General features: G+C 59.2%; 6 protein-coding genes across 6 annotated transcripts; 2 read left to right on the plus strand and 4 right to left on the minus strand.

The window, feature by feature from the left end:
- Positions 1-567: 567 nt before the first annotated feature.
- BDZ90DRAFT_21149 (hypothetical protein) lies at positions 568-978 on the minus strand. Its single transcript, XM_025504113.1, has one exon. The coding sequence runs from the start codon at positions 869-871 to the stop codon at positions 650-652; it is 222 nt and encodes a 73-aa protein (XP_025365312.1). The 5' UTR covers positions 872-978; the 3' UTR covers positions 568-649.
- On the plus strand, positions 979-2,819 carry BDZ90DRAFT_21227 (hypothetical protein). Its single transcript, XM_025504135.1, has 3 exons — positions 979-1,439; positions 1,505-1,978; positions 2,034-2,819. The coding sequence occupies exons 1-3, from the start codon at positions 1,085-1,087 to the stop codon at positions 2,492-2,494; spliced, it is 1,290 nt and encodes a 429-aa protein (XP_025365313.1). The 5' UTR covers positions 979-1,084; the 3' UTR covers positions 2,495-2,819.
- Positions 2,820-3,441: 622 nt separating this feature from the next.
- BDZ90DRAFT_225410 (hypothetical protein) lies at positions 3,442-4,921 on the minus strand (the record flags this gene model as incomplete). The annotated part of the gene is made up of 3 exons (XM_025504668.1): positions 3,442-4,152; positions 4,226-4,355; positions 4,425-4,921. The coding sequence occupies 3 exons, from the start codon at positions 4,919-4,921 to the stop codon at positions 3,442-3,444; spliced, it is 1,338 nt and encodes a 445-aa protein (XP_025365314.1).
- A 668-nt stretch (positions 4,922-5,589) lies between these two features.
- On the plus strand, positions 5,590-7,220 carry BDZ90DRAFT_215529 (putative alt1-alanine aminotransferase; the record flags this gene model as incomplete). The annotated part of the gene is made up of 2 exons (XM_025504237.1): positions 5,590-5,727; positions 5,808-7,220. The coding sequence occupies 2 exons, from the start codon at positions 5,590-5,592 to the stop codon at positions 7,218-7,220; spliced, it is 1,551 nt and encodes a 516-aa protein (XP_025365315.1).
- On the minus strand, positions 7,128-8,414 carry BDZ90DRAFT_229707 (E set domain-containing protein). Its single transcript, XM_025505181.1, has 5 exons — positions 8,147-8,414; positions 7,928-8,082; positions 7,791-7,855; positions 7,585-7,711; positions 7,128-7,520 (listed from the first exon to the last, which is right to left on the minus strand). Exons 1-5 carry the CDS (start codon positions 8,345-8,347, stop codon positions 7,448-7,450), a joined length of 621 nt encoding a protein of 206 aa, XP_025365316.1. The 5' UTR covers positions 8,348-8,414; the 3' UTR covers positions 7,128-7,447.
- Positions 8,415-8,693: 279 nt separating this feature from the next.
- BDZ90DRAFT_229709 (hypothetical protein) lies at positions 8,694-9,425 on the minus strand. The gene is made up of 2 exons (XM_025505182.1): positions 9,124-9,425; positions 8,694-9,043 (listed from the first exon to the last, which is right to left on the minus strand). Exons 1-2 carry the CDS (start codon positions 9,145-9,147, stop codon positions 8,699-8,701), a joined length of 369 nt encoding a protein of 122 aa, XP_025365317.1. The 5' UTR covers positions 9,148-9,425; the 3' UTR covers positions 8,694-8,698.
- Between the last annotated feature and the right edge of the window lie 189 nt (positions 9,426-9,614).

Raw genomic sequence — 9,614 nt, forward strand, 5'->3', positions numbered from 1 at the left:
TAGAACTCAGCGTAGCCCATAGGTATGAGTGTCCGGCAGCCGTGACATGATGACGCTAGGCGTGTATACACTTCCTCGCGGCCATCACCAAGGTCTGGGTGGACAGAAGAAGATGCCGAGCGTAACACTGACCGCTGCGCGCCGGCTGCATCGTCGCCGCATAGCTGGTCTCGTCTTGTCCTGAGTGTATGGGCGCTTCTTGACGGTGACTGAGCACGCTGAGCATGCTGGGCCATCCGTTCACGCCAAGCCTGCTGCCAGGCTCCGCCAGTCACACATCCCTCGAGGGTAAGTGAAGCTGATGAAGCTATGGTGCCGGCAAGTTTGGATTACGATGAGTGGTGATGAGGTCGCGGTGATGGTGCGGAAGAGATTGCTCGTGCACGGCGTGATTGTTTTGGAGGCGGGACGGGAGCCCGGGTCGACTCGGTCCGTCGCGAAGGCAACCAGCAAGAACAAAGCACGAAGCGACCCCTCGACGATCGCGAGCCAATTCGGGTGGCCCCTGCGCCGCGCCTCGTTTGTCGCTCACGCGGCGTGTTGGGATCCCCTTCCTTCCTGCGCACTCGCACAAGCCTCGCTCCCTTTGCTCCGCAATATCTCGATGCTGAACGGCATACCGCGGCCCAGCCGATGGCAGCGACACCGCCTAGCCATTTTGAGAGTTTGCGAGTAGCCGCCCGAGCTGATGGAGGGTGATGATCCGGCTGTGCGGGCCCGTAGTGCGGCAATAGCGAGCCCAACCCCGTGCCCGCGGTTTGCAAGTGGCAATGGTAGGCTGACCTTGCGCAGTCACTTCTCGAGGCGCGAGCGATCTGTCGCACCACTCAATGTAGGGCAAGACCCACACTACTTGCTTGCCTCGGGCCATGCTAGCAACCGGCCGCCATGATCACCCGATGCTCGAGGTGGTGCTCAGGAATGCGCCCGCTGCCAGGCTAGCGGCGTACTTGAACCCTCAAGGACCTGCTCTACACACTCTATTCTAGCTTTTCCGTCGCGTTTGTCCCCCACTGCCCCCTTCCTCGCCCCACAAACACAACAAAGATTCCTGACCAGATATCAAATCCGACCTTTCAACACCATGCGTGCTGCTGCCCCCTTCACCACTATGCTAGCCTTCCTCGCGGTTGGCTCCTACCTACCTCTATTCGTCGCATGCAATGACTTGCAGAAGCCCGACATTGTCCAACATCGCAACACCGACACTCACGGCGCTCATTCTCGAGCGGTCAAGGTCGAGATCGGCCGTTGCCATAGTAAGCCTGGCTGCACCAATTACGCCAAGGGCGTCGCAGGCATCACCTCAGGCAACAATGACGTAGGCTCCTGCGTCAGCTACTCGACTGATTACGGAGGTATCAAAGTGTGCGCTCAGAAGGGATGCTCTCAAGGGTGCAAAACCGTCAATTTCAAGGCTGAAGACTGCCTCAGCTTGCGTAAGTCCTGGTCGCGTACAGCTGTGGGGGCAAGGCTGACCGTGGCCTCCATCTGCACTCTACAGCGGGCACCGACACGGTGCAATGCGTTGTGCTTGGCAGCGGCTCGATCAATGTCGATGAGAAGATCGACCTGATCGGTCGCCAGTCCCCTCAAGTCGGTGTCCACCATGATCAAGCTAAGAAACGTACCTTCGCGTCAGGCGCAACGCTCGACACCACCATCGACGCCCGTGTTTCTCGTTTTGCGCACGCCGTCATGACACCCAAGGTACGCACAGCTCAGCTCGGCCGTGAGCAGGCCGAGGTCCGCGCTTCACAAGTCAAGATGGGATCCTGCTGGCAGGATTACCGTTGCGACGGCAACGGCACCGCTAGCAACGGCACGGACCTTTCGGGCGCGGCAAGCGGCAACAATGATATTGGCTACTGCGTCGGCTTCAAAGCTGGTTTCGCGGGCAAACGACTGTGCACAAACTCAGGATGTACCGGTACTTGCGTCGATCGCAAGTTCAACGCGGGAGATTGTGTACATTTCTGTGAGCACGAGGGGGCGTCAGGGAAAGTGTAGTACTGACCAGACTTGCGCTACAGCATCGGGCGCGGGTATCGGTTGCGTCGTCCTGGGAAGCTCGAGCTCTCGACGATCTCAAGACGACCTCGAAGGGAAGGTCGAAACGGGGCGCAGTGTCCAGACTCCCGAACCGCAGCAGAGGGCTGCCGGCGAGGGAAGTAAACGAGCCTTTCCCGTAGCCGCACGCACAATTGAAGGTCTTGGACCCCCAGACAACAACGGCGGCGATGCTGCACCTCATCAAAACCACTCTCTAGTTCAGGATGTTACGTTAGGAGAATGTCACGAGTCGTACCACTGCAACGGTAACCACTCGTCCGTCACGGGTCCGCCCAACGGGGGCAAGAATGTAGGACCTTGCAAGAGCTTCGCACCAGCCATTGTAGGTCAGGAGTGGTGTGATACCGCAGGTTGTACTGGAAAGTGCACATTTGGCAATTTCAGTCGTGGTAATTGCCTTGGCTTCGGTGAGGAGACGTGAGCTGGTGTACATCCTCATGAAGGACGCGCTAACCGCCTTCCGTCGCGTCGCGCCTTCGCCTGCAGACAACCTAGCCAGTGTCGCTTGCGTCGTCTTCGGTCGCCCCGGCTCTCCACTCATCCGTCGCACTATCGACCTCAGTGGAGCTCTCGAGGCCAGAGACAGCGATCAGACCGCTACCACCGAGCTAAAGGAGGGTAGAGCTATCCGTGACGCCGACGCTGGGCCCGTCACGAGCGGCGCGGCTCTTTCCGAACAGCGGAGCCTCAGCCACGACACTGCCGAGTCCACCCAAGACTCCCTCAAGCTCGAGTAGGTCTGCCTGTGGGAGCCTTCATTATGTTCCAAGCCCAAGCTTCGTATCAAGAACTCTCTATTTTCCAATCACTCTTTCCTCCATACTCGACGTGAAATTCACACTGCTTGTCATCAACCCTCGCCTTGCGGAGCTGTGCATCCCATCTGCTGCACTTTTCCTCGCTTCCCACATCCAGAGCCATGTCAACGTTGCCGCTAGCCGGTCCCTCAAATCAGCTCGTACCCGCTTCTGCCAGCAGTATCGAATGCCTCGCTTGCTGCCTCGCTACTCACACCTGCGTGTTTCTTTTTCGATAAACTTCATTTCATTATCATCCCCAGCCTACACCCCTCAACAGACGAAATTTAGAGCGGCGTGCCTTGTGATTGTGCTGCGCTCGATATCGGGCGACATGCGTGTAAGATGGGTGGATGGAGATGGTTGTGGTATCAAAGAAGGAGAGTGGAAAGGAGAGTGTTGGAAGCAGAAGAGGAGTCGACGGGCCAGTGAGGGGGAGGAGGCCCTCCTGGTCAGAAAGACAGCTGCCGTGCAGTTGCGAATAGGAGGTGTATTGACAGGAAAGGGAGAGGGGAGCGGTGGCGGTGGCGGTGGCGGGAGCGGTGGCGGTGAAAGGAGGGCCAATTCCCTCTCATGCCGCAAGCCCGCCTGGCACAGCGGCAATTTCCTTCTCCGCCGACGGTGTCAACACCTTTGGCGCTGTCTCATTTGAGTTCAAGGCCTCCTTTGACTCTGCACCGTCCATTGCGGAGGCTGTTGCAGGGGTCGTGGCTGCCGTCGCTTGCGCCTCTGCCTGTTGCTGAGTCGAGGGAGTTGCTGCCGTGCCGTGCCCCAATTCTGACTGCTGTCTCGACTCCTGTGGCGTAGCGAAGGCTCCAGCCGTGTCGCTCGACTCTCGCACGGCGGCCGAAGGAGCTGGCTGCGCTGCTGCTGGCGCTGTGGGCTCAGGTGGATCAACGTTGTTCATTTGAGCAGGAAGGACAGCTGCGACTGGAGGCGCTGCGATAGGCGCTGCGGCCTGCGCTGGGGTCGCATCCTCCGTCTTGGTCGCTGAAGGGAGCACAGCCGCAACGCCATTGCGCCCGTTGCTCATCGACGACCTCGGTGGTGCTGGCTTGCGGGATTGGCTGTTGCTCTTGGTCACGGTGGCGTGCGCTTGATTCTCTGTAGCTTGCACGGCCTTTGCGCTTGCGGTCGGAGCAGTAGAAGCTGACCTGCTCGTGGCAGCCGTGGTAGAAGATGAAGTGGCGGCTGCAGTCGCTTGATCAGCCCAGCGATCCCCCTCAGATGCCTCGAAGCCGCCGAGCAGCTTCTCCTTGCGTTTGTGCGACTCGTCGAGGTCCTGGCAGAGTGCGGAGAGGGAGAGTGATCAGCTTACAGGGAGCATCGAGGCTGCATTTCTCTCTCTCACCCACCTTGATGCTGTGCAGCGTACCAGCTTCGGGCAGGTTGGAGGAGAATTGAATGTCGTCTGGCTTGGAGACTTGCTTTACCTCGACGTCCTCCTTGGGATCTGTGACAAAAGTGGGGACCCATTGCCGGCGGCTGCGCGAGAGAAGCAGAGAATATGTCAGCCCACCTGCCTTATCTTCTGCTTCTTGGCTTCCTGCTCACGCCTTGAGGAAGTTCTGCAAGTCGTCCCCCGTCTGCGGGGGCTTGCTGATCGATCCTCCCGATGTCAAGTCCAGCTCTCCCCACGCCAACCCTTTGCCTGCAAAGAGGTCAGATGGACGACCACCGGAAGGCGGCCCTGCTGAGCCAGTCGAGAGCGCAGAGGGCGAAGTCTGCTTTGCTAGCGGTGCTGCGTCTGCCATGCTGGGCAGAGCTGGAGGAGAGGTGGGTGCATCGAGGACTGGCGGTCGAGGCCCCTCGGATGTCGACTGCTTCCTTCTCGAGGTGCTCCCAGACGAGAAGAACTTGCTTCTGCTAGCCTTGAGAGAGCCTGGACGTTGAAGTGCTGCATTGTCATTGGCATACGACGATGCCTGTCGCTTGGCAGTTGGCGGTGCGTTGGAGCCAAATTCGCTCGTCGTCATCGTCGGCTGGGCGGCATCAACTTCAGACGTCGACGACTTCCTCGCCTTGGATCGCAGACTCTTGAAGAAGGCCATGGCTGCGACGACTGAAGCGGAAGAGTGAGAATAGGCTGGGTGGGTTTAGAGATGGAGAGAGCAAGTGGATTGTGGGCTGCTCGCGAGTGTTGCCCTCTCCGCTTTGCCAGCCAGCCAAGCCCAGTCTGAGCGGGCGGCCGGGACGGCGGCCGACGACGACGACGAAGCAAGAATAGAGCGCCGCTGGGGCCATCTGCACGCACGTCCGGTCAACGTTCCAGCGATGGCCAAGAATCAGGGCCGCTTGCAACTCGTTTCGACGGGGCAAGACGAGGTCAGAATGAGCTTCGCAAATAAAGGCAGGACCCCAACATCCGATTACAACACGCCACGCCCCTTTGTGCGACTCACTGCGAGCAGCATCGCGATCCCTGCCTCCTCTCATTGAATCGCAGGACGTCGCTGCCCGCCCCGCCGCCGCCATTCCACTCCCGCGGCTTCCTTCGCTCCATTGACGCTCGCCTGACTCCGTCGGACGCCGCCCGCCACTCGGCTTTCGCCCCTTCCGACCTCAACCCCGCTCTCCTCATTCACGCACGCATTGAGCCTCAAACACGACAATGGCCGGACACGCACGCTTGACCACCTTTCCATCGCTCCTTACTCGTACCACGCAGCCCTCGTTGCTTTCGTCTTCGTCTCACCTCGTATCTCGAGGGCGCCTCGTCATGGCCACTGCTTCTTCTTCCTCTTCGGCCTCCGGCTCACGGAATCAGTCCTCTTACCAAAAGGTCTTGCAAACCAACACCATCAATCCCCATGTCCTCAACGTCGAGTACGCCGTGCGCGGCGCTCTGTCCAACAAGGTGAGTACGCACGAACTACTCGACAAGCAGTGCCGCATCTGACGACTGCCTCATCTCTCTCCCCCATTGCGCCCCCACAGGCCGATGAATTCGCCGATATCCTCGCCCACGGCAAGGCCAAGGAGCAGGGCCTCCCCTTTGACTCGATCATCTCGGCGAACATCGGCAACCCGCAGCAACAGCCCTTCCTCGCTCAGAAGCCTCTCACCTTTTGGCGCCAGGTGGCTGCTCTCACTGAGCTCCCTTCGCTTATGCAAGACGAGGTGGTGCGCTCTCACTTCCCTCGCGATGCAGTAGAGCGAGCTCAGCAGATCCTCGACGATGTAGGCTCAGTCGGGGCGTACTCACATTCCAAGGGCGCCGCAATCGTGCGCAAGCATATCAAGGAGTACATTGAGGAGCGCGATGGCGGCCACCACTCAGACGCCGAGCACATCTACCTCACGGCGGGTGCCTCGGGAGGCGTAGGGCAGGTCATGTCCGTCCTCATCTCTGGACCCAAAGACGGCGTAATGATCCCGATCCCGCAGTACCCACTCTACTCTGCCACTTTATCGCTCTACGACGCCACACCCGTTCCGTACCACCTCGACGCAGAAAAGGACTGGGCGGTAGATGTCGAAGGCATGGCTCGCGCAGTAGACGAGGCTCGCAGCAATGGGACAGACGTACGATCGTGCGTCATCATCAATCCTGGTAACCCAACTGGTTCCACCTTGACACTTGAGAATATCCAAGGCATCATTCGCCTCGCTCACGAGAAGCGACTCGTCCTCCTCGCGGACGAAGTCTACCAGGCCAACATCTTCCAACCAAAGGAACGTCCCTTCCATTCGTTCAAAAAGGTCCTCAAGGACTTCTCCAAGAGCTCTGATCCCGCCGAGCGCGCCATTGCCGACGACGTCGAGCTGGTCAGCTTTCACTCCATCTCCAAGGGCGTGAGCGGCGAGTGCGGCAGGCGCGGCGGCTACTTCGAGCTGTGCAACATTGACCCGGATGTGGAGGCGCAAATCTACAAGATGGCCAGCGTCAACCTTTGCGCCTCACTGCAGGGACAAGTCGGCGTGGACCTCCTCGTGAAGCCGCCAAAGGAAGGCGACGAGTCCTACCCACTGTACCGCGACGAGGTGCAGGCGATTTACGACACGCTCAAGTCGCGCTCGGAGAAGATGCGAGATGCCTTTGCCAATCTGCCCGGCGTCAGCTGTGGTGAGGCTCAGGGGGCGCTCTACCTCTTTCCGGAGGTGTCTGACCTGCCGCAAAAGGCGCTCAAGGACGCGGAGAAGAAAGGGCAGAAGATCGATCTCTGGTACTGCTTCCAGCTCCTCGAGGCGACGGGCATCTGCTGTGTCCCTGGTTCTGGGTTTGGCAAGCAGCCCAACGACAAGACTGGATCGTTCTGGTTCAGGACGACGATCTTGGCAAAGGAAACGGATGAGTTTGTGGAGAGGTTCGGACGCTTCCACCGAGAGTTGCTGGACAAGTGGGCGTAATGCGGGGGAGAGTAAAAGATGGACCCAGTGAGCGTCTGCTCCAACATCATCTGTACCTAGCTTAGAACACAATCGTCATCTAATCAGCGGAGCGCGCGAGGGTCAATGCAAGAATGAGCTGCTATTGTCGGGGTGATGGTATTTGTAGAAGCGGATTGATGAGGGCAAGGAGCGCGGACGCGCAAGTCAGGGGCCGACGACCAGCGTCCATCCCTTTCCTTCACGCATCACGCCCAGTCCTTTGCAATCTTGAAAGCCCACGTCCAGTCGGCATAGACGGTACCGTCGTCGTCGATGACCCTGAGAGGCAAGGAGAAATGATCAGAGCCGGCGTCATTGGTGCGAAGTCGTTTCGCGGACTCACCTGCTCCTGACGACGTTGGTTCCACCTCGTGCCAGCATACCGCTGGGCGCCTCTTCTTGAGCGAAGCGCTTCTCGTAGGGCTCAGCGCGAGGGCCGTAGCTACCAATCATCTCTTCGAGCTTGTCCACTGCCAAGCCAATAGAGAGGAACAGCGTCAGTTGGGGTGCCGTGGAATGACTGCGAGACCGCAGCATGGATGTGCTCACCCGTGATGCCTGCTCGCTTGACTACGTGAAGGTACTTAAGTCCTGACAGGACCTCTGAGCCGACGCTGTGTGCGGAGAAAGAAGGAGGCGATATTAGCAACCAGCCTGTTTTGGGCGCTCGGCCGCTTGCAACTCACGTAAAGGAGATCGACACCTGGTAGTCGACGCCCTCCTTGACGGTGAGTGGGTTCTTCTTGAGAGCCTCGAGCTGCTCTTTACCCTGTTCGAGGTTGATCGATACGCGTCCACCCGGTGCTGACGCAGAGACGAGCGAAAGAGAGTGCAAGGCGAGCTGCGTGCGACAGCGAGGGGTTAGCGCCGCGCATCGCTGGCTTCTTTCAATGTTGCACACTCACCTTTGGCTTCGACGGGTCTCCCGCCCCTCCTTCACCAGCTCCAATGCCAAGCGACGCTTTCCAGCGAGCCAGGCTCTCGTCATTGGCGTCGAGCTGCGCATACTCCTCGACCGTCTTCTTCTCGCCAACCTTGTAGCCTTCAGTCTGCGTTGGGCGGAGCTCTTCGTCGCCGACGGAGGGGTCTTGCTGGTGAGATGACATGGCGGCGTGAGTCGAGTGGCAGAGAGCAGAGGTCTAAAGTAATTGTCGTAGTAGTGGTGGTGGACCTCGACGAGATCAGGGGTTGATAGGGAGCAAGACAAGGAACACAAGCACAGCCAGCGCAATCGCAGTCGCGGTCGCGGACTCCACTCTCTCTGTCCAAAGTCGAGACCAACCAACAGAGCGGGCGGAGAACCGGCGGGCGGGCTGGCGCGGCGTCAAAGGCGTCAGACGCGGCGCAGGCGGGGCAGCCTTCAATTCGCCTTGGTCAACCATCACTTCATCGCTTCTCGTACGAACGCCGAGCCATTGACAGAGATGCATTCAATGCGTGCCGATTCTCACGGCCGCCTACATGTTCTTCAGAGGGTCGTGGCCCCAGTTCCTCAGGCTCCTCACACTCTTGGTGTTCTCCAGCTCCTCCTTGCTCTTTGTCTCCTTCATCTTCTCCTCCTGAGCCAGGTGCCTCTTGTTGTACGAGACGACCTTTCGCATGTGCTGAATGTCCTCTTCCGTGTACTTGTCTGCCTCCTTCTTCGGGTTACGCTTCAGAATGTCGACAATCTTGCGGCCAGAGTCGTGCCCAACTGTCTCGCCGGACTCGCCGCCCCAGCCTGCCGACTCGGACGACTCCGTCTTGAGCCACTTCTCCAGCTCGGAGGCCGACATGTTGACGAGCTCGTTGAACTCTTCGATCTGTGGATGCAGAAGCGAGGAGGCGAGATGGTCAGGAGGAGGCCGTACACGCGGGGCTGCCTCACGCCGCGCGTACTTACAACTTCGTTGTCTGGCTTGACCATGTTGGATCGCTTGCGTACGGTGACGTGGAAAGGTGTAGCAGAAAGAGGTACTGACTGGTGTAGCTGACTTGTTAAGAAGGGACTCGTGGATGGAAGGCAAGCTCTCAGGGATGATACTCTATATACGGCTAGTCGTCTGACCGCCCGCGAGATCATGGCTGCTGCAGGGTCTTGTCGACGCTGAACCCTGGGCCTGTCATAACACTCCTTTGCCCGCCCCACCTAACGTAAGCTCGACCATCTGAATGCGTCGACGTCGAGCGATGCGGTGGATCCACTGGACGATGCATGATGGTGGCTCGTGCGGGGCGGACAGCGACGTCATTCGAGGTGGAGTTCGACTCAGCTTCCGTTCCGGTGGCAGGCTCCTTCCCCATAATCACCCCCCTCCGCCTTCCTTAGGTGGCCGCTGCTCGTCTCGTGCACTCTTGACTTTCATCGAGAGGGAGTCAGGCGGGGCCGTGGCG

The sequence above is a fragment of the Jaminaea rosea genome (genome assembly GCF_003144245.1).
Source record: "Jaminaea rosea strain MCA 5214 unplaced genomic scaffold BDZ90scaffold_1, whole genome shotgun sequence".
Classification (NCBI taxonomy): domain Eukaryota; kingdom Fungi; phylum Basidiomycota; class Exobasidiomycetes; order Microstromatales; genus Jaminaea; species Jaminaea rosea.

Coding starts and splice junctions, on each gene's coding strand:
- BDZ90DRAFT_21149 (XM_025504113.1), bottom strand. CDS start 871: ATGGCCCGAGGCAAGCAAGTAGTGTGGGTCTTGCCCTACATTGAGTGG.
- BDZ90DRAFT_21227 (XM_025504135.1), top strand. CDS start 1,085: ATGCGTGCTGCTGCCCCCTTCACCACTATGCTAGCCTTCCTCGCGGTT. Junction 1,440..1,504: donor TGAAGACTGCCTCAGCTTGC/GTAAGTCCTGGT, acceptor TGCACTCTACAG/CGGGCACCGACACGGTGCAA. Junction 1,979..2,033: donor GGGAGATTGTGTACATTTCT/GTGAGCACGAGG, acceptor CTTGCGCTACAG/CATCGGGCGCGGGTATCGGT.
- BDZ90DRAFT_229707 (XM_025505181.1), bottom strand. CDS start 8,347: ATGTCATCTCACCAGCAAGACCCCTCCGTCGGCGACGAAGAGCTCCGC. Junction 8,083..8,146: donor GAGACCCGTCGAAGCCAAAG/GTGAGTGTGCAA, acceptor TGTCGCACGCAG/CTCGCCTTGCACTCTCTTTC. Junction 7,712..7,790: donor CAAGCGAGCAGGCATCACGG/GTGAGCACATCC, acceptor TTGGCTTGGCAG/TGGACAAGCTCGAAGAGATG.
- BDZ90DRAFT_229709 (XM_025505182.1), bottom strand. CDS start 9,147: ATGGTCAAGCCAGACAACGAAGTT. Junction 9,044..9,123: donor TCAAGCCAGACAACGAAGTT/GTAAGTACGCGC, acceptor CTGCATCCACAG/ATCGAAGAGTTCAACGAGCT.